The sequence below is a fragment of the Pithys albifrons genome, chromosome 13 (assembly GCF_047495875.1).
Source record: "Pithys albifrons albifrons isolate INPA30051 chromosome 13, PitAlb_v1, whole genome shotgun sequence".
NCBI lineage: Eukaryota > Metazoa > Chordata > Aves > Passeriformes > Thamnophilidae > Pithys > Pithys albifrons.
The window spans coordinates 12,279,138-12,306,378 of NC_092470.1; the positions used below are offsets into that span (position 1 = coordinate 12,279,138).

General features: G+C 37.9%; 1 protein-coding gene across 3 annotated transcripts in view; it reads left to right on the forward strand.

Moving 5' to 3' along the window:
- The window catches only part of ADAMTSL3 (ADAMTS like 3), a 172,671-nt gene that overhangs the window by 22,995 nt on the left and 122,435 nt on the right, over positions 1–27,241 (forward strand). For all 3 annotated transcript variants that reach the window (XM_071568538.1, XM_071568539.1, XM_071568537.1), the window contains exon 3: positions 5,560–5,679. In XM_071568538.1, coding sequence (XP_071424639.1) covers positions 5,560–5,679 — 120 coding nt within the window. The remainder of the gene's footprint in view (positions 1–5,559; positions 5,680–27,241) is intronic.

A 27,241-nucleotide genomic window follows, 5' to 3' on the forward strand; every position in this document is an offset into this window, starting at 1 on the left:
AGAATAGTCTTTTGTGTATCTTTATATGTATCTTCAACTTACAGGCACATTTTCCCAAACTTGTTTTATGTCTTCATGTTCTAACAGGTCTAGAATGAGAGATGTGAGGAAAAATAATTAGATTTGGGCTTAAATCAGACATGTCTTAAGTCTGTTTATTAATAATACAGAGCATGCAACATGGAAGAACAATCCTTGAGTCTCACATGTGTTCTGTCCCTGGAAGAACTTTTGATTCAGTCCTTCAGATTGTCTTGTCTCACTTGTTACTTCCCTGATGAAATCTGACAGTCAAGTTCAGTGTTTCAGGGTTCTTTGATGAAGAAGTGCTTGGCTTCAGTTCAGCTGAGACCTTTTGCATTTTTTTAGGAGAAACAACATTTACAGTTTGATTTGAAATGCTGGCCTCCTAGGTTAATATTAATAATTAAATAATTGGCCGGTCTGCAGAAATGCTGAGCTGCTGGCAGCCTCTGTGGAAACTCAGTTCACTTGCAGGGTCTTTAAATGTTTCAAAACCTCTCGCATTAGGAAGCTGTTTTTGTAGATTTTGGCCATGACATAAGCTAATCTGAGTCTTACTGGATATTACTCATCAGGATTGCTTGCTCTGGAGATATCTGAAGTCCTTAACTGTTAGTGTGACCTTGTTTCTCTGCTAACACACTTTTTCACGTTGTGATGAAGCTGGAGTGCTATGCCCTATCTTACATTTTGCTATTGGAGTCCTTGAAAATCCATTAAACTGAACTGCTCTTTAGCTGGTATATTACTGCCCTGGGGGGTAATCATATGCTGCAGCAGCTTAGGAGACAGATATTTAACTTGCATTAAATGGGAAGGCACACACTTTGGTATATGATTGGACTTGCTGTGCTTATTAATCTGACAAACATGTATTTACAAGTCATTAAAATGCACGTAATTTTTCTCATTTTATTTGCTTTTCCCATCTTTTTTCCCCTAAAACAGCAATTTTGGAAATGAACACACTCAAGATCCTGCCCATTTTCCATTTTCATAAAGAACTAATAAGAGCCACAAACTATGGAAAGGAAACAGCCTTCACTGTGCTCGTCTTTTCTTCATAGAATTTGCTTTAGGCAGGATAGTGCAGTTGTTCATACCTGTAAGGGTTTAGGTGGCTGGAACTTTTATCTTTTCTGTGTTCCTCTTTTAAAAACAAGATACTGAGGCAGTTTCAGGAAGTGTGGTATTTTGTCATCTTTAGCATTTGGAATAGACAATCTCAAAGCTTTCATCTTCATTGCACCAAACAGTTTGTTCTCATTATGCTCCCAATTTTAGCAAGTACACAGGTTTAGTTGGGAAATGACTGATTTAAGTCAAAGTAATGTTCATTTGTCTTCAGAGTTTGTAACAGCAGAGTTCTTACTTTTCTCTTAATGGGGCTCTTGGTGCCAAGGAACTCTAAAATTAAAAATTCTCTATACCTGAAAGATTAGTGCTCTATTTCTAATTATGTTCAAGTTATTTCTTTCAGACATTCCATTTCTGTTTTCTCATCTTCTTGACCTTCACAGCTCAGATTTAGCAGAAAGCTCTTTCTAAAGCTGCTGCTGTTTATATATAAATATGGAACAATTACTTTCCAGTCTCCTGGTGGCTGTGATTAAATAGAATAGTGGCATGTTATTATGGGGTTACTTGAAGTTTTCTGAGCCTTTATATCAAATTATCTACAAGAATTGTAGACTAAACTACATTTTTTAATTTATCTGATATTACAATAACAGTTTAAATCCTTGGATGAAATTGTTAATCTGTAACTGGGAAGGAATGACCAATGATTAATATTTGTAATTTTTAGTCATAGGAAAACTAGCAATTACCCTGATTTGATAATTGCAAGTGAGCTGGGTGGCAATAGCTAATAGGAGTCCTGGGTATCAAGGAAAAAAGAGCAGTTAAAGCTCCTTGCATTGTGTGGTGGTTTCACACTGTGGTAATGGGATTCTTTTTGGGCCAAACTGCACCAGAAGTTGTGCCCCAGCAGCAACACCTACTGTGCTCAGTCACTGAGAGATACTCAGTCAACAGGATCAGCTAAAGCTGGTTCCAAATAAGCCCCTCTCCCTCACATGTGCTGTGTGTGGGCTATTCAGTCCTACTCAGCCATGCTGCTCTATAATGCCAGCAGGGGCTGGGAAGTGCTCAGTAACCATCCCTCTTATTCTCATTAATAAAATAAAATAGAAAATCCTCAAATCCAGCAACTCAAACTCAGGCAGATGCTTCTAGTCAGCAATATACAGAGGAATGAAATCAAGTAGCAGTAAAAATGACAACCTGCAGCTCTGGGTGAAAGGAGGTCTGAAAACCAGAGGCTTGGATAGAAGCTGTTCATCATTGTGTCTTCTGCAATTGCAAGTGGAAGAGTAATTAGGTCTTTAAGCACTCAGGTGGGGAGTGATGTGAGGAAGAAATCACAGCCTGAACAGAACAAAGCTGTACTCAAAGCATAAACCTTTGAATAAAACCAGTGCCATCTCACACTCCCCAGGACCTACATACATTGCCTACTTATCAGGACACTTCCCTTGATCACATAGGTAGAACGGTGTAGCATGGAAGATCTTATTTTTTTCGGTTTCTGATTAGTAAGTTACATGGCCTAATCAACTAGGAAGATTTTCAAACACTGCTCTGTTTCCAACTTTTATATTTTCTTTTTTGTCAGTAGGTAGTGTGCACGTCCTTGCTACATAATATATTATTTTCAATTAATTTTATGTAGTGATTATTATTGTATCTGACTTGGCTACATTTTCACCTTCTACTGTCTCCATATGCTTAAGAAGATCATAAAAGCTGGTTTCTAAATCTTGAGTGTACTTGTAACTTGACACATTTAACTTAAAGCTATTGAAATTAAACTGGCCATTAAACATATCGAAAACACTAGCATGAAATGTAATTGTTTTCTGAAACTTGCACTTACAGTCTTTATTTTAAAACATGAATTTATATCAGATTAGCTCAGTCATTCAGAGATGATCCCAAACATATTATAAACCCACAGACTGCTGAAATTTGAATTATGTTTAAGCCAAAGTGCCCATAGAAATATAAAAGCCTCATAAGGAGCACTGGTAGTTTCCTCAGTGGGGAATGAAATGGACTAAGTGGAAACATTACATTTTGTGTTCAGTGCAGTGTGTGAATGCAAGTGCATTGAGCCACATGCAGCTTGTTTGAAGGTACCTGTCTTAGAAGGCAAAAATGTTTAACTGTTGCTTTGGTGAGTGGATACAAAATAATTCTTTGAGCATTTGAAGCTTTGAGTTTTTAAAATTAACTTCATGATTTGAGTTGTTTATCAGATGTGATTACTTGGCCTCAACATAAATTTGCCATGACAATTCGTAGTGTGTTCTTAGTAATTTTTTAATTTTTAATGCAAACAAAACTTTACAATACACCATTAAATAGGTCAGGAAGTGTTATAATTGTTTTATACCTGGGGAAACTGAGGTAGAAATGTGAAGTACTTTAACCCAGGCCACTTGAGATTTGGAATGCATATCTCTTATCCATTAGACCTGTGCTGAAATCATAGGATTACATCATTGCCATATTCCCTCACATAGGATCTATCGATAGCCCATTGAAACCAGTGGGGAAAAATGCCAGATTATGTCAGCCAGTTTTGTGTCTGGGTTATACTTCACATGTCAAGGCTTGTACTGGCTGCAGCCAGCTTGGATTCAGCACAAAGCAGAACTGAGCACCTCTTTTGGTGGCCTTATGGGGGAACTATTGTTATCAAACCAAGGCTTATTCTCCATATTTTATTATTTAATTATGCAAAAAGAAATTCAGTTAGCTAAAGTGTAAAAGTGAAACCTGTGCTGCAATAAACTTTATAGAAATAGCATGATAATACAATGTGAATGTGAGTTACTCTTGTAGGCCTGGTGAAAAAACCCTTTTTAAATCTTGTTCAGTCTTGCATGAAATATGACTTTTACCCTAGTCTAGACATGTCCTTTGCAAGCTATTTCTAGTTTATATGAAGATTGCTTGATTTAAAACCAGTCTGTTCATCTGATGCTGTCAGGAGTGGTGGGGTTTGCAGTGGGAGGAGCTGACAGTCCCTTGCAGAACAGAGTAAGCAAAAGCCCCGTCAGCTTCTCCAGACCCATCCTGCGAATGTTGTGCCATCTGCTTTATATGTGATCAGTTGTGAGCTTCACAAACTGAACTTACCACAGGAGAGAAACTGCAGAAGGTCTTGCCTTCCTTTTCCACCATAAACTGCTTAAATTACTTTGATTACTTTTGAAATCTCTGGTTATCTGGCACTGAGATTACACACCTGTGTTTGGTACAGCTCTAGCCAAGAGCCTGGAAACTGGGTGATGGCCACTGATGGCTTTCATCTAAAATTAGTATGTATATGTCAAAATATACAGTTTAATTAAACCCCTGTTTATTAAGTTGACTCACTGGGAAATGTCCAGCAGTAACTTTTGCATTTCAGGCTTTCTTTTCTTCCCTGAAAGGTTTCAACCTTTTGGAAGGTAGTTTTCATTTCCTTGCCCTGTCCTCCCTACCACAGCTGGACTCAATATTCTGCATTCAAAAGATGATTGCTTGTTTTCTGTAGCATGCAAACCAATTGGCTTCTCAGAGTAGTTACAATGCAGTAGGAACAAGGACAGCAGAGTCTGTGCAGCACATTTGCTGTGTGTCAGGGGTGCTTTAGACCTACAGTGCAGTGACAGGGTGCTCACCCAGGATGTGTTCCATGTGCTAACACATTTCAGGTGTGTTGTCATTACTGAACATGCACTGATCTGCTGAGCAAAAGCCATTTCTCTACTCAGGGCCCAGGTGAGCCAGCCCAGCTGGAGCTACCGTGTTCTGATAGAATTGGCTCCTCTGTAGCTTGTAATGCCCCTTGTTCTCAAATGCTCTTCATCATTTGTGAATAGTGTTCTGAATTAATACAGACCACTGTCTGGTGTTCACTCCAGTCACTCCCACTCCCTTCCCATTTCTTCTTTCCAGGGATATCTTCCTGCAAGATAGGAAAATAATCCATAGTGTCAAGGCTTCATAGCTTGCCCTATTGGATTAGATGAGCCCTCAAGATGTCTTCCAAGCTGAGTTAGTCTACAATTCTATGTCTTTGTATCTTCCTTTGTAAAAATATATTGTATTTAACCAAAAGCCTGTTATCTGCAGCAGCCAGTAACTCTCTAGTGAAGTGTATAAGGAAAAAGAAAATGTAATGTTGCTTTTCTATTGTCTTTGATTGATTAGCCAGAGATGTTCTCTTTTAGTTTAATAGATGATTCTGCTGTTGAGAATAACCTTGTTTGATTTTGGACCCCTGTATTTGACGTGTCCTCATGACAGATCTATGCAGCAAAGTAGCCACACAGAAACACTGTCCCTGAAAACACAGCTCTTCTTCCACACCCCTCTCCCTGAATTTCATGTCTAGTGTTTGTAGTTATATTAATAGAGCTTTTAAAATAATTTACTTCTGTTTGTAGTAGCTGTAATATGACCTTTCTGAATTTCTTACAGACCAGAGCAGAGCAATCCCAAGGTGCATACTTCTTGCCTGAGTTTGCACTTTCTCCCCAGGGGAGTTTTCTTGAGGACACCACGGGGGAACAGTTCCTGACGTACCGTTACGATGACCAGGTCAGTGCCATGTGTGGAAATGGTAGAGCTTGTCACATTCCTGTAACTCTGAGGGACAGATTGCTGTGGGGCAGAGTAAAATACAGATTGTGTTATCTTTTAAAGGCACATCAAATTTATAGCAAAGTGAACGATAACACACTACACAAAGTGAAAATTACGGCATTTAATTGCAGCAATAATAAATAAAACTACTTGTTGAAAATATTAATAGGACATAGCAAAGACAAAAATCAGCAATATTTTAGTGATGTGTTAATAGATGTTTATAGTTACTTCAGCAAAACGTGTAGAATTGGAGGTGGTTGTCCTTTCTGTGAATTGTTTGACTTATCCTAAATTGTTTTATTTCATGGAAAAATTAGTGTGAGGCAGATCTTGAATTTTCCAGCTTTTGAAAAGTCAGCACATTATATTAGCTCATGAAGTTTTCGTAAGGGAAGCTTGGGTGAATTACAAAGAAACAAATGGGAAGTGTAATAATGGATGGAGCAGTGTTTAGAAAGCAACAAATGATGTTTTTTAAAGTTAAAACTCTTTAATGTTTTCTCTAGACCCATAGAAACTTTATGTTTAACATGGAATATAGATATAAATTTAAAGAAAGCAACATGAAAGAAATGCTGTTAATCTTGGCAAAAGATCTAAAGTAAACCTAGGAAATGTGTGGCGTGCTGTGGAAATTTACTCATAACACAATGTGTTCCAGCAGTGAGTTAAATTTCACATCAAAACTGTCTGAATTACATGCATAGACACTTACAGTACTTTCCTTAATGTAAGAGGAGGGAATTTGTTGGGAAACACTCCCTGGAGAAGTGAGAGAAGAGCCAAACTTTCCCTGCATCGCGAGGTGTGGCTCTGCCAGTGACTGGTAGTTGCATTTTGAAGGATGGTCTCCTTGCAGGAGCTGCTCTGAGAAAATAGTTTGCTCATCACTACTCTAAAGAGAGAGGAAAACTGAGATGAGTTTATTTAAACTTTAAACTGTCAAAAGGAAGCAGAAAAGATACAGTAGAAAGCACGCTGAGCTACTGTGAACTATTGGAATTTAGTTTAAATGTTTATGATAATTCATACTTCTGCTACCCTAGCAGGTCTTGATTATGAACAGAAAAGGTACTTGGATAAGATGGTTCCTGGACCAAACACCTGGGAAAGCAATAACTTAGAGGACAGTAAAATGCAGCTGCAACTCAGGCTGCATTTAATGACAGTAGTTGAAAAACACTATAAAGGTTATACACTTTGATCAAAATAATTTCCATTTAATGGAGCACATTATAGAGAAGATGATAAATCAAATGTAACAGAGGCTTAGTCTGAGTCTTTGACTAGACTGTTTGGACTATATGAATAACATAGCTGATTAAAAAACAAACAAAAGGAATCTGCCTCAAAAAAATCCTCAAATACCAGCGTAGCTCTATACAGAAGCCAGTTCCAGGCTCAATTCCATTTGATGGAAAGAATTCCATTTGATGGAAAGTTTTCCATTAGTTCCGTTGAGATCTGAGTTGGATCTAGGATATGTCCAGCTTCTGTTCTTTCATAAATGTGATTTAGTTCTGAAGCCTGCTTTTCCCAGACACTTAGTGAGCAGGATGAAATTAAGTTTGAATTCTTGGAAATAAAAATGGTGCTGAAACATCAAAATACTGAAAATAAAAGCAACTGTATTAGTAGTAATTTCTTTTGAAAGAAAATTTAGCCCCTAAGCATTATATATTAAAAATGACAAATACATTGAGTGAAGATGGGAACTGATCTATATCTCTACCTTACTTTCCTGTGAGCAAATTAGAAATTCTTTGAAAAATAGAGAAATTATTCCCCTTAATGTTCTAGGACATTAATCATACCTTTGTAATAGTGTACATTTCTAAATATAATTTTGCTGAAATTTTAATACAAAGCTGAATTTTATTTTGAGATAAAACTGGGCCAGAAAACCTGCATTTTCCCTATTTTTTTATGTTACATTCTACTCTTTCTTTTTACATTTCCTCATGTGAATGGAAAAAATCTTGAACTAGAGGGTGAAAATCCTTTATTGGATAATCTCTTGAATTTTTATAAGCTGTATGGAGGAGCTTGATACATGATAGCTGTGATAAGGTTGTGCAGGTGAATAGAGAGAGAGGAATGTATGTACATTGAAAGTCCATTTTTAACCTATCCAACACAGAAATGGAATCAGTACAGGAGAGTTGCCATGTAAAAAATGCAACAGCTTCTTCTCACACACCTTAATTCCCTATTCAGTTTTAGAAATTCACTTTCTATCTTGTCCTGTGAAGGGATGCTGGCCTTTCTATCTTGTCCTGTGAAGGGGTGCTGGCCTAAAGGAATACATTCCTTCCTTTTTCCTGAACACCAAAATTGTCTTTCGGACATCCCTACAGTGTCCTGTTGTTTCCACGCATGAGGAGTTACATTAGTATTGTTGAAAACTGGAGAAGTGAAATAACCTTGTGCACTTGACTCCAACAAAATGAGATCAGTTTGCTCTGATCTCCTGTGGAAATGGTACCTCCTTCTGTGCCCATGGAAGGGAGCAGGAGGTTCTTGGGACTGTGGCATGGAGGTGGGACAAGTGGGTGGGTCACAACCTCTGTTTGCTGTCTAACCAGTGTTGAGACACCTGCAAGAAAAGTGATCCTTCTGTATCTTCCGAAGTGTGCCCTTTCCCCCCTTGCACTGTGCCTTATATCCAGGCCAATAAAATTTCTAGTTTGTTGGGATAGGTGGATCTTGTTTTTATACAGCAGCATCCTCATAGTTGTGATCCAAGATGAGTTTCCTTACATCCTCCAAACACAGGAATGTTTCAAAGGGGTTTTCTTTGGCTGTTGTGTGTGATATTTTTCAAGCAAGGAGCCAGTTTAATCAGAATCATTCATTCCTTTGTTAGTAAGTAATCTTAGTAAAATAGAACTAGCTGTTACTTAAATATTCAAAAGTATTTGCTATCTGAAATGACAAGCTTACAGTTTGAAATGGAAGATGAGTAAATATTAATGGGAACATACTGTACTCTGCTCTAGCCCAGCAAAATTACGTATGGATTCATGTTGTACATGCAAGATAGTACATTTTGTTCTGGTTTAATCTGGCAGAACTGCGCTCTCATTTTTGTCCAGGACAGCACTAACCCCTTTGCATATTATGTTGCTATGTGTGTACTTCGGAATTACATGCAGATGAAATTCTTTGGCTAGATATTTTCAAAATTCAGTGAATATCTTTTTTTTTATCAGTCCTAAGACTATAGAAAAAAATGCCTTATAAGACTTGATGAGATACTGCCACTCTGATTCACTAGGGTGACATTATAGTTTTGATGCGTTTACTGCCTTTGTCTTCAAGATAATAGAAAAAAATAGTGGTTCAAAGCAAATACTTTTGAGGGATTCCAAAGAGCAGAATTGTAGAAATGTTTAAATTGAACATTTGCTTGTGGCTCCTGCACTGGTCACCAAGTGATGTCTTGTATCAGTGCATTGCATCTTGCATTTGCAAAATTCTACTGAGTTACTGCAATTTAAATTTAACTTGGTATGAAACAGATTTTAATGCATAGCCAAAGACTTCAGTTGCTGTCAGATATTGAGATTGAAAAAAATATCCTCCTATCATTCATGTATCCATTTGTAATAAATATTTAAGTAATAGTCCTTTCTCCAACTTTGAGACACAAATTGAACCTTGCCATAAGAAAGTTTCCTAGTTTTCTTTCTGATTTCTTTTGGCTTTTCACCTTTTAATCTACTACAAGGAAGTTTTTTTTTCTTTCCCAGAATACTAGTAGTACTGGAAAGGTTTCTTGCAGAAATAAAATATTCTTGTTTTCTGACACTTATGGTATTTCTTCCAAGTATTAAAACCATTCCATATGACGGACCACCAACAAGGACAGCAGTGAAAACTTGGTTGGGTTGGATATGTTTGAAGTACATTTCCACTTTGATTGGCTGGCTGAAAGAGAGTTCTCTTGGAGGGGTGGGTAAAAAGAAAAGGAAAAAGAGTTTATCTTTCAAGTGAGAAAATGTTTGGTTGACCAGTTAGCTTTCTAGTTGACCTTGCTCCTTCTAAATGTTATGATGTTTACCAGTTTAAACTCACAGCAAGGATAGCCTGAATAAGATAGATGGCACCAAGTAGTCTGATCTTGGCAAAGAAATCTAGTGTTTTTAAACAAATGTTAATGAAAATCTGCACTATCAGAAATATGAGTGTTTAGCTATGAGAGGTATGGTAGAAAACAGTGAGTCTCTTCAGCTAGGTGGGCAAGTTGTGATGCACAGGCTGCAGCTGTTACAGTTGCTTTAATAAGTGGTCTTTCTCTGGGTTTGCTAGAAAAGTCTGCTATAAAGTGAATGCCAAAATTGGAAGAGTAAATAATTTGGTATGTGCCTTGTCTTCCACAAAGATAAATATTCTGGGTTGGTTTCTGCTTTTAGGGGGGAAGGCAGCATGGCATGTAAAGTGTTAATTAAAAAAACATGGCAGTGGAACTCAGAATCTGAAAGACTTCAAGAATTAATGTAGAAATAAACTAATGGAACTATTATTCCACCTTCCTATTTGAAGTCAGACAGCAATCATCATTGTTTGTGTTTGTTGTGCAGGTTATTTCTGCCATTCCAAGGAAACTGTTGTGTGGACAGAAGTTGTTTTGTGAGTCCAGCTGGGCTGACAGCCATTCTTCCACACTTTCTCCCACAGCTTCCCCTCTCCACCTGCTGCTCATTGCCATCCTCCCTGCTCTGCCTCTGAAACTGTGCAAGTCACAGCCTGGTTTCGAGCATCAGCTGCTTGCTGCCTTCTGCCCCCAGTCTGAGCCTTTTTATTCCATTGCCAGCTAGTTTGCATCTAAATCACCACTGAAACGGAGTCACACATTTTCGGGCTTGGAGATGAGTCATGGAAGGGACAAACTTATTTCAAATTAACAAATTAGTGAAGACAAGCTCTAATGCTGAGAAGGGAGTAAGATTTGTAGTTGATGCACTTGCTATCCAAGCACAGAAAGCTCCAATACTCTTTATTTGAGGAGCCTGAAACTTGTGTTGTTCTCTGACATGACGTTTTTGTTGATACCCTGAAAAAGCATTCAGAACTATTAACAAGACTAAACATCTCAGTGTCTAGCTTAATCTCAATGTCTGGCTCTTCATTTAGAGATTCTTTTTTCAATAAACAAACTGTTTTCAAGTGGATATAAACTATTTCAGGCATTTTTCTACAATGAAAACATTCCACTAATGAGCACTCAGTGGTTTCCTTTGTGTATTTGGAGGGTGAACTGATAAACTTAACTTTACCCAAGCCCCAGAAATGCAACTGCTGCCCTGTGGCTACGTGAATTTCAGCACTGTGTCAGAAATAATGCCCTTTTGCTGAGTAAAGGAGTCCTCAGACAGCCACTGTGAGGGTATTAGAATAGCACAAATTTCACTGACTTGAAGCCTGCAAGTAGTTCCATTCTCTCAGCTGAGACATCTTGTGTAAGTAACAAATTACGAGGTCAGGCTTGTGGGACTCCATTCTAATTCTGCAGATGTTCATAATGAGTTTTAAATCACATTTAAGGAGTTTACAGCCATGTGTTTGTAAGGCTATGTGAAGATAAAGAACATCATTTGGTGTTTCTGTGGAAATGTAACTGAAAGTGATGTGAGGTTAGGGGTTTTTTATTTCTTTTTTAAATACCTTTATTTTTTGTGTTCAGAGGTTTAATTTGGGCCTCTTTATTTTTCAAAGTTTTCTTTTTTTTTGTTTGTTTGTTTGTTTTACTTTTTTGCGTAAGGAAATTAGCTCCATAATCAAGTGAAATGTGTTTCTGATTTGGAGTGGAAGGGAGGAAAGGAGGTAGGGATTAAGAGCAAATGAAAACCACTTACAATTTCAGGCAGAAACTGGTACTGCATAAGTCAGGCATGATCCTGTTCAAACAATACCTTTGTTTAGGCTAATTTCTGGCTGGAATTGTGTGAGTAGCATGTGCATGAGTAATTGTATCATTACTTGTGTGTGTGATAGGTTGCTTGTTGAACTGAAAACTTAACGTACTTTTGTTTATTGGCAAACTGAATGGGGGACTGGCACTTTTTAAAGCACTAACTACCATTTTAAGCTCAGGGTTTTGTTGTTCAGAGAAAATAGTGGAAGTGCTGTGTGCAAGAATTACAGAGTTTCTTGTTTTCTCTTACCACATTAGTCCCAACCCTGCCAAAGGTCTCTGTGTGTAAATCATACTTACAGAAGCCAGTAGGTCTTTACCTCGTGCAGTACAAGAGCCTTCACATGGAATCTGTAATAATATAGTTTCTGCAGGAAGCACATTTTATATCATTCCAGTCTGGATCAAATACATTCGACAAGGCTGTAATCCTATTCCACCAAATTCTGTGGTGAAACTCATTGGCCTGGGCCCTTAGTACTTCTGTGGCTGTGGTAATTCTGGCCTCAGCAACTGGCAGAGGATTCCCAGGTGTCAGAAGCAGCCCCTCATTTGTACAATTCTCTCCCAAAATGGTTTCTCAGGGAAGAAAGGAGAGTAGATCTAAACTTTCTGGTGTTCCTCTTATTCCTGCTCCCCTGGATGCTGGATAGATACTGAGACTGCTCCAAGGGATGATAAAGGGCTATGCAGGGATACTTATTTTCTTCTTTTTTTTCTTAGGTGCATCTTTGGGGTCACAAATTCATGCTTATTCAGTTTGAGGTTCACCTATATCAAAACAAGAAACTCTAAGTGCCTTGCTTTTCTAGTGTCTCTCCCATGCACATGTTTCATAAAAGACTGAATTTTTAAAACTCATGTTCAGTATTTCATGTTCTGAGGTTTTCAACATCATACATTTTCCAGTTTTTAGCGATAGACTCAAAATATTTTTTTCCTTTCTCCAAGAAGGCAGAAGGATGTGTACTTGGGCAGATACTCTGCTGCAAATTCTTGAACTCAGTTCTGCTACACTGAACTGGTAACAGGACACCTGATGAAATCAATCAACAATATACAGACTGGATGTTCATTTCACATTCTTTACAGGGGACCAATGATTAAATCATGAGAGATTGGTACAGTGTAGTGTGAATTTACCACTGACCTCCTCATGCCCCCAGAGCACCCCCAGCAGCCAGCACATGTACTTATCCAAGAATTTTGACGTTGATAAAGGCTTAACTTCAGACTTCTAAATTAAGCCTGAAAGGTCTGGAGACAGCAGGAACGATGCTGTGCTTACATAGCTCTGACGTAGCACTGCTGTCATCTCTCAATAGGAGTTCACTGAGATACAGTGGAGAAGAGAAGTGCTTCTAAATCAAACAGATACATTTCAAGTACTGTGGGAAATGCAGTGCTTGGAACTGGAAAGTCATTCTCCAGATACAATTGGATGAAAGGATGTTTTAGGCTGATAAAGCCCCGTGGTACGTTAATCACTTTGTTTACCCAGCACAAATACATTTTGGAACTATTTCTTTTCTCTGGTCTCATCAAGTCAAGAGCAGATTGTATTTAGTTTTTTGATAATACAACTAAATTTATTGAACTTCTTGAGATGTTTAAACCTCTGCTAAATTTTGCACAAATGAGAAGATAAAATTGTATTGCTAAATTTTTCATGAAGGATGAATGTTATTAATTTGATTTTTTTTTTCCTTCTGTGCCGTTTCTGCTACCGGTAACATTTTAAGACCCATGAGAGTTTATAGCAGCTTCCCCCTCTTAACATGGAAAGTCTTAGTGCAAAAATGAAAGCCATTTCAGTTTATGCTGTCTCTGGAGTAATGACTAGTAAAAGTTTGCTTGATAAAATGATCCATTCTGTGTAAGGTGCTTCTGACAAAATTACATTGTTTTGCAAGGCAGGGGTTGCTTAAATGGCATTTACATTGTAGAGCATGTGGACAACATCCCTCACGTGCTTGACAGTCATCTTTCCAGGCCTGTCTAGCTTGGGAAGAAGATTTATAGCAGAGGCTGAATGTCACAATGACCCTTTTATTAGAGATGTACTTGAACCTAAATTTCTTTCAGCTTGTATACTGCTAATGTGGAAGATGAAGTGGAAAATCCTCTTTTAAAAATCTGCTTGTCTTGGCTTTGTTTCTAGAAGTATCTAAAATGGTGCTTGATATCATTAACACTTGCATAATGAACCAGCCTTGGGAGAGCTAAAGAACAATCTCTCTACCACGTCAAACAGTTATTTCATTTTGCACTGTTTCAAAACAACTGTCAGCATTGCTAGTAAACCTAATTTACTTCTACTAACTGTTGAACTTCAAAAACTATTTCTCGCAAGGAAGAAAATTACATGAGTTAATTACCAGTTTTGGCAGTAACAGCAAAAATGGTAACTGTGAGTCCTTGAAAGGATCACTGTTGACAACTGTATTTATTATTTTCAGAGCTTAGAATGTGTGACAGGTTGTGATACTGTAGGATCTGAATAATTTTAATGCTCCTAATGTGAAACAAACTGTACTAGGCTTCACAACACACATTAATAATGTGCTTTTGATATAATGACAAAATAAGGGGACTGCGTCTTCTATTTCTCAGCTTTCAGCAACTGTTTCTTCTGATATCTCATTCAATAGAAGTGTGTTTATGTGGTGTAATCAAATGATGCAGGTGCAGCATAGCCAGGAAGGGCAGGAGCTCCTCTCCTTTAGCCACTGGATGCGAAATCATTGTTGCTGTTTCCAAAACAGCTGCCTCAGTTTGAGGGGAAGTTCTGCCCTTGTTCCTTAGTTATGTTGAGACACTGCTAAGGTAATGATTGATGAAAAGGAAGAAAGTCAAATATATCTGAACTGCAGAGAATGCCATTATTTACTGCTTTTGTTACAGAAATCAGAACTGATTTACAAGGTAGGTTGTAGCTGGGCAAGAATGATGGACTTTCAGGATCAGCACAATTCTAGGTATATGTATAAGAATTTTTCTAATCCCTTTAAACCATTACCCCCAAGAAAGAACTGAAGCTTTGGGTGCAGCTTCCAGCATGAAGGATGTCCTATGAATGTCAGTACTTTTTTTTTTTTTTTGCATATCTGAAAATATTTCCAGAAATAAATGTTTGCTCATGATTTGGGGCAATAGCTGAAGGTGCTCAGTGCTTCCTTGAGTCTTTATTGTGGTCTTTGGTGAAGTGTAATGCTATATTTGAGCATTAGCTTTCAGTACTTTAATATCCTTGACGCAAATTATAGGTTCCATGTTCTGTGGAATAGATTGGCAAATCAAACATTCCTTTTCCTTCTCTGTATTCCCCACCCCTGACACTTTCCTACAGACAGACAACTGTTATGCTGATTCTTGGTCAAGAAGGAAAGGCAGTCAGACCTCTGAGAACTGGAAACAATCTGAAGATTTTTTTATACTCTAAGACTATAAAATAAGACCTCTTGACACTTGAGCCTATGTAATGTAACTTTATAAAATTATCTCATTGCTAATAAATTTTTTTGTTTGTGTTATCGTGCTATGACATATTTTCGTGCTTTGATGGTATAAGCCTTTCTTCAGTTAACATTTTTATGTTACATAAGAGAAAAAGGACTTTTAAAAAGGCACCAAATCTTTAATTGATTTATAAGTTCACAAAGCAGACTAGAGTATTTACACATGGGTGAGAAAAATTAGTAGTAATAGGCTGCTGTATGATGTGGGATGTTTTTGTAGTTTTTAAAATAGCCCTTGGGAGATGGTTGCAATTGTAAATACAAGATATATTCTCCTTTACCTGATTATTTAGGCTTTGGTCCAAAAATCATAGTAATTTCAATAGACTTTGGATCAGCCTCTCATTTTTTAATGCAAAAAGATTTGCCATTGGTTTCAGTCAGATTGGATTCAGGTACCCCAGAAGAAATACTGTGGACTGTTGTACCAGGCCCATAGTGGAAAATGGGGTAGATGCTCCAGGGCATGGGCATCGCTGCAGCCTCGGGGTTCTATAGACACACAAGTGCAATGGGACTTGGTTTCGTTCAAATCTGGTCTCCAAATGACGTCTGAAGACTTGCTGTGTAGTAAGCTTTGATAATTCGATCCAACTGCTGGATTTGGTGAGGATCACAGAATTTTCTGTGATCTATGCAGGCAAACTGACTTGCACACCATGAATGCTGAAATTAATCTTGTGTTTAAAATATTTGATGTTTCATTAATTGTGTTGTACTGGAATCACCTAAAAATACTGACAAAATGTGATTTACTGCTTCATTTTCATGCCCAGTCTTTGCTAAAAATAAACACATTTGCTTATATATGTAGCATATAGGTCAGTGATCTTCCTTTGTCTAAGTAATATGGTTGTATCTGGCAAAAATCTGAAGAAACAAGCTGTGTTCTTTCAGACAGCTCACATAATGCCTCATAACATCAACACAACATATGGCAAAATACCTCTTTTTTTAATATTTGGGAAAAATCTTGGAATGCGTCAGTTTTACTTACTAGAAATAGAGTGCATTGGCTGGAATGTTTTTTGGTATTTATTAATAGGTGATGTGAAATATGTTCAAATATCAGAATATAAACCATGAAATTTTACCTCCTTTGAGTACTGGCTTCAGTTGTAGCTATTTAGGGTAATGCATTCTAATGTATGAATCAGAATCATATTCCTTAATAAAGTACTAGGACTTGTCCTGCGCTTTTTATTCCATTTCAAAAAGATTTTGTTCTTTTTTGCAAGTATTTTTATACTTTATCATGAACTTTCCAGTTAATGTTCATTCTTCTCCTGCTTCTTCAATATTGAGCCTATAGGATAGTCTGTTTTTCTCATACTTTTAGCTCTGCATTCTAATGAATGTGAGGCAAAGAAAAGTAGAGTGAAAACATTTTCTTTTTTTAATTCATTCAAGTGACTTCCCTTTAATGAAGGCTATTGTCCCAAAACTAATTTTAAAAAGGGTGTGTTTTGAGTGTCAAAGGAAATTATCATCTTTCTAGGATGGAATTTTAATTGAAAAGATCTCCTGCACTTTGCTGTGGGAGACACCAAGGTGCTGCAGACTGAAGGGAGGCTTCGCTGGCAGCAAAGAGAGAATTGGTTCCACACCTGTTTGTTAATACTTTGGTGAGTGCAGACAGAAAATTTGGAACACTGTCTAGAGCAGATAGGATAGATGACCTCTTGCACAGACCTTGCAGTCTAGGGCCCAAACACTTATGCTCATGCATAACTTAATTCTTGTGAGGACTCCCATCACTTCAGAACTACCTGCATAAGTGAAGATGCACATGTGCAAATGTGCCAGCAGGATCAGGACTTAATTTCCAGCCCCATTCTTTGAAATTCCATGGTTAAACTGCTGTAAGGACCTCAAGGAGAGCGAGAGCACCTCTAGGGAAGATCTGAATATCTCCTGTTCATATTGCATTGAGTGGAAGTTGAAATCATTTGTTGTGAGATGATGGGGCCAACAGGTTCTCCTCTGTCATAGCTCAGATGTGTACTGATTTAATAACTCCCATTATTCCAACCTTGTCATAAAGCTTACCAGTCCAGTTTACATTTTAACCATTACCTTTTCTTAAATGAGGGACTTGAAACCACTTTTGCAGATTGACGACATCAAAAGATTTTCCAACTTAATGAAAAAATCCAAATGACCATGTAATATTTTCAAAGAACAGGCTGATGGAGGCTGGCCTGTTGTCAGAAAAATAGTGTATGAATTAACTCTGTTACATTATGGTTTAATTTAAAATTAACTTAGATTTTGTTGACAACATTCATATTTCATAGAATAGGTGTAGGGTGCAAGCTTTCTGTATTTCCTACTATGAAGAAAAAAAACCATTAACTCTGACATCTGTTTTTAGCACTTTCCTTCATATTTTTGGATGAATGCCTGGCAAAAGCTGGAAAGCGACTAAGAGATCAACCAAAGATGGCCTAAGGGCCTGTTCCCAGCTGGTACGACATCTGGAATGTTATATATAGTGGATAAATTCAGAGCTGTAGTTTAATAAGATTGGTATTCAAGCCTTCGGCCTACAGCAAAGGAAAGGACAGTGAAGCTGACAGCGAGCATGGTGCATAATATGTCAAGGTGTCTGAAATATAATTTGCTGGGTTTTCACTTTCATTTTGGCAGATCCCTTATACTTATGTATAAACTTTCATCTAGTATTGTTTTGAACCCTTTAAAAAATAAAGGGTGAAGTCATATTGGTATTATATCCAGAATCTTATCTTTTCACTAAGCTTAGAGTATGTCTGGGTTTCTTTCTTTTTTCCTAGGAAAAAAGTGCTAAGGACAGATTTTTATGAGCTGACTAGAAATAACTTAAGCTGCTACCTTTGCAAATTTTAAGTATATGCAATCTTTTACAGTGAAGATTTTACAGAATCATAAACTATTCAGGAATCTGGACTTGTGCTCTGTGGAACTGTACGTGCAAGATTTATGTCTCAGAAGGCCTGAGTTTTTTTCTGTTTGGGGTTTAGTTAATCTTCGAACTGTCTAATCTCCAAAGGGTGGTTGAATGTGTTGCTAGAACAGCCCAACAGAGTTGCAGGCAGGGATCAGGGCAGAGCCACCTCCCCACAGCAGCTCTGAGCACAGTCATGCTGGGTCAGAGAAGGAGCTGGTGCTGATTCCTGTTGGCAGCCCTGCAGCTGCACTAACCAGGCTGTGCTTGCAGGTCCCTCTGCTTTTGGATGGCATTTTCGTGTCCCAGTGTAAGGTTAAACCTCGCAGTTTTTGCAGTGCAGCCCCGAGGAGGATCAAGGCTGTGTGCTGTGTCCTGCCATGTGCAGATGTGCAGTGCAGGTGACTGCAGACAGACAGTGGTGCAAAGCTGTGGCTACTGGAGGGTTTGTTGAAACATCTCTGTTGGGGCTGGGCTGTTCTGCACGTGGTCCCTTTCTGTTTGGTGGCACTATGGGCTTCTCTCTTTGATCTACTTCTGTTCTGCAGGATGCTGAAGCAGAGGAGTCCGTGAAACTGCACTTCTGTGGGTGACAGGACTGGCAAGGGAGTGTGCACTGGAGGGGGGTGTACGTGTGAGTTGTGACTGGATTGTAATTGATGAAGAGGGTGGTTATCTAAGGTCTTAGTCCTCTGTTTTTTAATAAAGGACTTGCTTGATAATTTAATATAATTTATTATATGTATTTAGAACAACAAAGTGGCCACCTAAACCAAACATTATGTTAGGGTGAAATGGGATTTTAGCACCACAGTCTTGGGTGATTTATACAGTAATGTATTCTCAGTTCCACATTGCAGTTAATTTAAAACTGGAATAATCTGATGAAAACAAGCAAACAAAAATATAATGGCATTTGAAACGGGAGAGGGGGCTCGATTTGACAACTTTGACTCTAAGGCTATTTATTAGCTGTCAGCATAACCTGCTGCTTGTGTGGGGTCTGATCCTGTGCTTGTACTGCAGAACAACCTTGCTGTGTCCCTGTTATCTGTACAGTTAGAGATTATTGGAATTATGTTAAACCATATGGAATACATATTAGTTCACATAAATAGTGTGGATTTAGTTGGAGGAGTATTTTCAGACTGAAATGAAGGATGTGCTTATTTCTTGGTTGGAACTTAATAACCATGTTAAAACAGCTGTACGTTTTCCAGAAGAAACCTATGGTTGTTGTCAGCACTATCTATTCAAGACCATTTTGTATAAGATTTTGTTACGTTTTATGCTTTGAGTATGAACTATGAGTACCAGGAACAGAAGGATTTTCTCTTTTATACACTCTCTGTGACTTCCTTATGTAGCTTCTTTGGTAAAGGAGTTTACAGTGTGCAATATTAATATGTTTCTATGCCTAATTTGTCCCTGCATTGGCAGAAAGTGTTTTTTTAATGCTCCCTTGTATTCATTTTGCACACTTCTGCAGATACTATTATTTTCAAGTGAAGACACTGTCTTGTTTATTTACTGGCTTATTTTTGGATGAAACAATGCTACTAGCAATCATGTAAGCCACTCTGTAACTGGAATTTTTCCAGGGTATGGTATGTACTCTTGTCTTTGGGAGTTAATTATTATTTATTATAATTCAAGAAGGTGTCAAAACTCCTAGAGCTTCAATGCAGTCACATTGAGGGTTTCTTAAAAGAATATTGTATAGAACTTTGAAAGAACCGCACGTAAAATCATAGCTCTGATAGCAGGAAATTTAACAAGTCTATCAAAACAAGGGTGGTACCAAGTGGCTGGGGAATAGCTAATGTAGTGCTGGAATATACAGAAGGGAAAGAGCCAGGAAACTCTGACTATGCCTGTCTGATCTTCAGTGTATAAGGCTTTGGAATGCTTTTTGAGGCATGAATAATTAATAACTAAAAGGTAAATTAAAATTGAAGAAAATGGATTTATCTGCAAGGTCAAACCTATCCTAACTCATTTTATACCTTTGATCATTTTTGGTTTGGTTTGGTTTTTTTGTGGTTTTTTAAATTTTTTTTATTTTTATTTGAGAGGAATAGTAGAGCCTTAATTTATCTGGACTTTGGTGAAGTAATTTGATATAATGCTATATTTAAAATTACCTTAGAGGAGATGTAGTATGATGCATGAAGTGGGAAATGAATAAGGAATGGGAGAGGAAGATAACTGATGGTGCTGAAAGAGGAATACTAGCCTAGAAAGAAATTACACACAGTTGCTCTGGGAGTAGAGCTACTTAATGTTTCATTAATGACTGGGACAAAAAAGGTTAATATTGGGTTCATTACACTTCATGTAAGTGAAGATAAGGTAAAGTTGGGAGGAACTGTCAACACAGAAGGGTATGAGAAGACTACAGTAATAACTGGATTACCTTGAAGATGGGAGTAACAGAACCAGGTGGATTGTCATGGACACAAGGGCCACTAGGAAATGTTTCTTCTTGGAACTAATAAATGGAAACAAGATAAAGTAGACCTCTGTTCTAACTTACTGGTTGTGCTGAGGTCTAATATGGAAAATAACATTCAGAAGGTAACAGGAAAAGTTTATCAATCTGATTGGGGAACAAACAGCTTATTTTATAACAAGTTTATTTTTTTATAGTGGCTGAAGAAAGGTGATGACATGATTTCTGCATGTCATTGTATGAGGCTAGAAAAGGAGCAGCAGGAGTATTTCACAACACCAATAAGTGTATTGGCCTTCAGTTAATCCTACTATGGAAATTAGAGGGAGGGTTTCTAACCATGGTGTGAGTAAAGTTCTGAGGTAGCTGCCCAGGAGTATTAAGAGGGTGAACAAATTGATATCCTTCATTAGGAAACACAGTTTTTTATAGGAACGAGATGCTGTCACAAGGCTGTACTTGGAGCCTCAGGAGCTCCATTCCAGAGCTGCATTTTTTGGAATACCACTTATGGGAAAATACGTGCCATAATGGTCAGGAACACATTTTTGACTTGTTTAACACATTGGCAGACAGAAACGGTATCTCTAATATTTAAGTAGTTTCTGCATATGTTATTTTGTGTACTTTAATAAATATTCAGTAACTCATATAGAAAACTACCAGTAGATTCAGGAACACTCAGCCTGTATTACTTGCTGAAGTATTTGTACATTGCTAGTTTGAATTTTTTTGTTTGTTACAATAATTTTTCTTAGCAACCTTTATCGTTATTAACCTCTTTTTTAAATCAAATTCCTTCCATTAACCCAGAATTTCATGGATGACATGCAGAGAGGAAGAAAATTTCCAACTGTTTTTGCCAGTGAGAAGGAATGCATATGCATCCATACACTAGTGAAGTTAGCTTGGCAATAGCTCTGTAACTCTATAGGTTTATATGCTTACACTAGGAGGGTTCCTGCTGTTTTAAGTATTGTCCAGAGGATATAATTTCTTAGATGAAAATTGTTTGAAACCATTCATTTTTTGTGCGACAAGTGAGGGTATCAATTACTTATTGCCTGTATGGAATAGGAAATGTTAACTAAACTCAACTTCTGAACCTCCTGATTGGTAAATTCTTGGCCCCTATGTTGGAGGATCATTGTTGTCACTCAAGAAAATGCTCTATTTTACTCTTTAGAGGTCACACACAGGACAAAAAATAGGTGAGCACTAAAAAGGTGAAGGTATTTGACAATATGTGCAATGTATTAAGATTTCATTCCAGCTGTCACTAAACATGCTATTATGGCAGAGCTACCAGCTCCCTCCTTTTGTCCATCTCTGTTCTTTGTTTTCTGCCTGAAGATTTGATGCCAAAGTATTGAAAGCAGAAGCACTGGGGTTTCACTGTGGGAATTCTTCTGCTGACTTCAGTGAGTCTCATTTTAAATCATGAAACAGTTTCCTCTTTCTTTACATAAAGGTGTGACATTTTATAGCTCACGCATTGAAGGCCATTGCACTGAAACTTTGTGTGAAGTGATAACAGGACTGTGGACTCAGGATTCTAGAAGCACAGAGGGTTGAGTGTAGATCCATTTTAACTCATTTCTGCCTCTGGGACTGGGAGGAGAGAGGGGCACAGCTGATTTCCAGTGCCCTTTGACTCTTTTGCACATCATACTTTTTGAAGGATCTGGTTGGTATCATGGAAGATTTACACCAGTTATAAGCTGTGTACTTTAAATCTTCTGCCCCATGTATTGTATGTTTGAATTTCATGTTTCCTTTAAGCCTAGAGCTTTTAGCCAGGGGGTCTCCAGGCTTGTTTTTCCCTTTCTAAGGTGTAGTTAAGCAGCAGCTTCAGGCAGGAGGGTGAGAGCTTGTAGTTGCGAGGCAATAAAGCTTAGCTATGTGTCAGCTGAACCTGACTTTTTGTGGATGATGATGAAAATGTTCAGATACTTTTGCTGAGATGAACTTGCTGCAGCATGGACAACAGTCTTGTCTCATAGCAAAAGCCTTTCAGTTTAGAGTAAAATTTTGAACAGATTTTCTCCCTCCCTGGAAGTGTTAGACAGATCATGCAGAATTACCAGACAGGTATGTCCTGTGCCCGAGTTGTTACTTCTACTTTACCTGGCAGTATTTTGGCCTAAAATTATATATAAAAAAAAAGGTAACACAGAAACATGAAAGAAAAAGCTTTTACTTAGAGATACTTCTGGTCAGTTGCCCTCATATAGTTCTGGCCAGTTATGGGAGTGATTTTGGTATTCCACATTTCTACCAAGCAGAGAATCATATGAAAATAAACAATTTTTACTACTATTAATGCTTTAATATAACCTTATAGTTGTTAAAATAACATTTGTAATTTTTTTCTGGGAATACTTATTTTTTTGTTGTTTGTTACCTGACTCAGATACTGGCATGTGCAACATTTACCTTTCTGAAGAACAGGGAAGCTCCACTTGACACAGGCAGCAAGGCTCCTTCTGCAAAACCTTCAAAATCTTCGCTTTGTAGATAACGTCGTTTGAGGATATTCTGTGGTTGCTCACTTTGAGCAGAAATCGCTATTAAAGTTGAATTGAGATAAGAGTTTGCAAGTAAAAAATGAATGGCTTAAAAATTGGCAGCTGTTATGGCTACTTTTTATCTGTGGCCTAAACGGGGATTATGTTTGGGACACCCTCTGTGTGTTTTCAGGTAATGTTCAGGACTCTCATTGGTGGTGGCTCTGAATGGACAGAGCAATTAGCTGGGACCCCTTGGCTATTTGGATCTGGGTGACTTCTCTTCCTTTCAGGGTCTAACTGCTTAACTCCTGTTTTTAGTCTTTAGTTTCTCTCATGTATCCAGCATGACCATCTCGGGCACTGATGCAGAACTTTAAGTGTTGGATCCTACATCATGTGAGAAAAGCTAAGCTTTCCAAATTTAGACCCAGACAAATGTAAAATCTACTCTGCATGCTTTGCCTTTGCAGGACTTCAGGGCAAGGGAGAGCTTGTTAATCTCCTTTGTGTAATTAGTGCTTTTGTAAAGTACTGTAAGATCCTGGGCTGGGCGGTGCTTCACAAAGTTAATATATAGATTTCTTACATTATTACAGAACACTTAAACTGTTCCCTGAACATGGTCTTCGAAGAGTTCTAGAGGTATATGTGCCACTAAACAAAAATACAGGCAATGGAACTGGTCTCTGTATATTTGTTATTTTGGCATTATTTTAAGATTTTTAGTGGGCTATATCATAAGAGTACAACTACACTGTATGTTACTTATTATGAATCTGAAAGTCCTGTGGTTTCCAAATGGCAGAGTAATGGACTTGGGAGGTCTTTAACTTTTATGAAACTGATATTTTAAAAGCTTCATATGTATTTTGGTTGGAATTTTTAATGAAACTATACCACGTTGGTTCTAGATGTCAGTTAGAAAAGGATGTGGCGTTTAACACATCCCCTCCAGCCAAGGTATGGTCTGATAGCCAAAGAGTACAGGTAACCATGGAAGGAGCAAATGTCAATCTACTTGGATACTAAGTTCCTTTCAAGCTTGTGTTAGGGATCTTTGATGGAAGACCTTGATGTGTGTTTAGGGATTTGCAGCAGTTTCAATGACAAATGTTTTTGTACAGCTCTTTTAAAGGCCTTTTTTTAACGCACATTTAGAAATGCAACCCATTGACTAATCCTTAGGTAGTTTTATTTAAAGGGTCCTTCCTGTCTTAAAAGGTCATCAGTTCACAGCAAACCTAAATGGGAGGGGGGGAAGGGGGGCTGTCTTTTCTTGCTTCTATGTTTTCACAGTAGCAAGCCTTTATTGGGAACATGGGATTATTGGGTAAGCTTTTGAACTTGTTTTAAATGCAGTGTTACAAAGAAGAGTGTATACAGTTGCTCTGGGGTTTTTTTTAAATAAAATATTTCTCTTATCTCTGTAATTTCTTTTTTTAAAACTGTCACTTGGAGATAGTCTGGCTTGGGTCAAAAATAAGAATTTACTTCAAGGCAATAGTCGTTATATTTGTTCAAAGCCACTCACTAATGGGTTTCAGTTTGATGTATAAAACAGTTCTCTCTTATTGTACAAACTTTAATAGTTAGCTTTTGTTCATGGAGAACCAAGGGAGTGAAGTCAGTTTTCACTGAGACAACACTACTGAAATAACAAAATGAACAAGCTATGACTAAAAAGAGCCTTAAATATAAATGTTGTGATTGTGACAGGGCTAATGTTTGAATTTGTGAAAGAATTTAGATAAGCAATATGATGTAATACTTTCAGAATTTGAAAGAAAATAATTTTCTTCTTAGAGCAAAGGATTCTGAGTAATTAGTTTGAACATGTGAACAAGAACTTGCAAAGTTTATGTATGAAAGAGTAGTAGAACCCATTGTGGCAATTTTAAATGTACAGTTGGGGAAGTACTCAGTATGCACAGGCTCAGCACAGCCAAGGCAGTTTGCAGGCTTTGGGGCCTTCATGGTTGTGCATTTCTGGATGTTCACGATATTTTCATGCTGGTTTTCACTCAACAGTGGCATTGCAATGGTTTTCAGATGCACATCTCCCCTGTCTAACTAAAAGCCACTCAATTTGACTTTTAATCAGTGGGATGGATATTGAAGAATAAATGGAAGCACAAATCCATGTGGAATGTTACTGCCAGGTCACCCACACTGGACATACTGTCTGTGGATGTACTGTGAGTGGAAGGTTACCAGACTGACAGTTTGCATCCTGCCCCTTGAGTTCTGAAGTCTTTGTTTGTGGTTTGGAGAGGGTGACTGAATAGGCATCAGCTCTAACCCAGCAGACGAGCCCAGCTGCAATGCTGCTGTGGGCTGTGCTGCATTTTCTGTGTTAAAGATCTGGAGGTTTCAGGGCAGAGTTCTCTACTGCTTTTTGCTTTGAACAGTGGCTTGAAGCTTGAAGCTGTATTAGAGGTGACTCGAGTAGGTTTCACTGGGTGACGCTGTCAGCTTGAGTAGATGCATATAATTTGCATATGTATGTGGCATACATAGGCATAGCACTGATAAAGGTGTCAAACCTGCATAACCCCAAAGATAGTTGCTATTTTTCTACCTTCATAAGGAAGAACTTGATGCTGAGGTCCATGGTAATAACCTTTGGAAAATCTGCCTGTAGTTGACTGTGAAAGTACGTCAAATAGCTACATTGACACATGAATAGTAAACATGGTTGTGGTCATAAAATTGATTCTGGTATTTCCAGAGACAGCAACATATTTCTGCAAGTGTCTAATTCAGTCAAAATTCCTCTGAGTAGCACAGGATGTTACCAAAGACTTTGGAGTGAAAGGAAGAAGGCCATGGATCTTTCAGCACTGTGGACTCTGCTGTTGGAATAATTAAGATTGTATGTAGTTACCCGCACTTGGTCCAAGAAGAGGTTGAGTTCTTCCTGCTTGCAAATGAAATGCTTTTATCTACATTTCTATTTAAATAAGTGCTAAAGTAAAGATTAACACAAGCAGGGTGGAAATGGCGCCTCTTCCTGTAGGACAGGAATAGTTCTGTAGCAGTAGGAGTCAGGAGCTGATACTGAGGTTTGCAGCCTATGGGCTGTGTGTTGATGCTCCTGATAGAACAAAAATACCCATTGAAATAAGCGGGAGCTCATATTAAAGATTGAAGGATACAGATCTATATTTTTTGATTCAGCAGGATTGACCATTTCCTGCAATACAATAAGAGAAGAAAGGCAAAACTGTTTCTTTTCTAAAGTCCATTGACTACAGAGATTGGAGAACTGTGGTGCTAGTACACCTATAAAAGTACATTACAGGGAAAGGAATGAGATGTAATCTTTAAAAAATGAGTAGGTTTTGTGGTACTTTTCAAAAGAGCAATAGAACAGACTGACAGGAAAAAAATCCAAACCATATATTGCTCCTAACTGCTGAAAAATGTGGATTTTTTCAGTGTGTGGAGTGACTCATATGGTGATAGGGATTAGAGTCTTTATTTTCCAGCATTACTGGTTCAAAGTGAGTGGAGATACTATACTTCCCTGAAAGAACTGGAAGACAGTGAGATAGTGATTTCTGTCACCTTAGATGCTACAAAAAAGACTCCATACTGTGTGTTTTATGCCATCTTACAGTTTGTAGACTTCTAAGTTAAAAGAAATATACATAAATATATATTCGGTTTGAAATTTGAATTTTCCAAGATTCTTTAGGACCCTTTGCTCTTTTTGTTTTCCTTGTTTATGGTGAAGGGTGAGGTAACATAATTGACTCCAGTTTACGGCTTCAAAATTTTCTCGTCTTATCTTTCCCTTTGGAGAAGAGTTTATAGTTTGTGTCTTAGATTCACAGACATATAAAAACGTGGTAATGCTTTTGGTTCACTGCACAGAGCACATGCACTAAGAGACACACCCTTACTGTAGCAGATATCTCTAACAGATACCTCTAATCCCCATGCTGGCTGGGGATTCCCACCAGACGTGGGGATAATAGAGCAGTACACCCATACTATGTGTGTGTGACAACAGAACAGAATGAAGGCAAAAGATCTTCTCACATCAGATGATTCTGTGCATAGTGGAAAATTCCTGAGTCTTTTGACTGCCTGGAGAAAGGGCCCTTTACTGGTATTCTGTCCTGGCTTACTGGAGTTTCTCTCTGAGGAGGCCTGACACTAGGCAGGGCTGAATGCTTTCTCCAAATT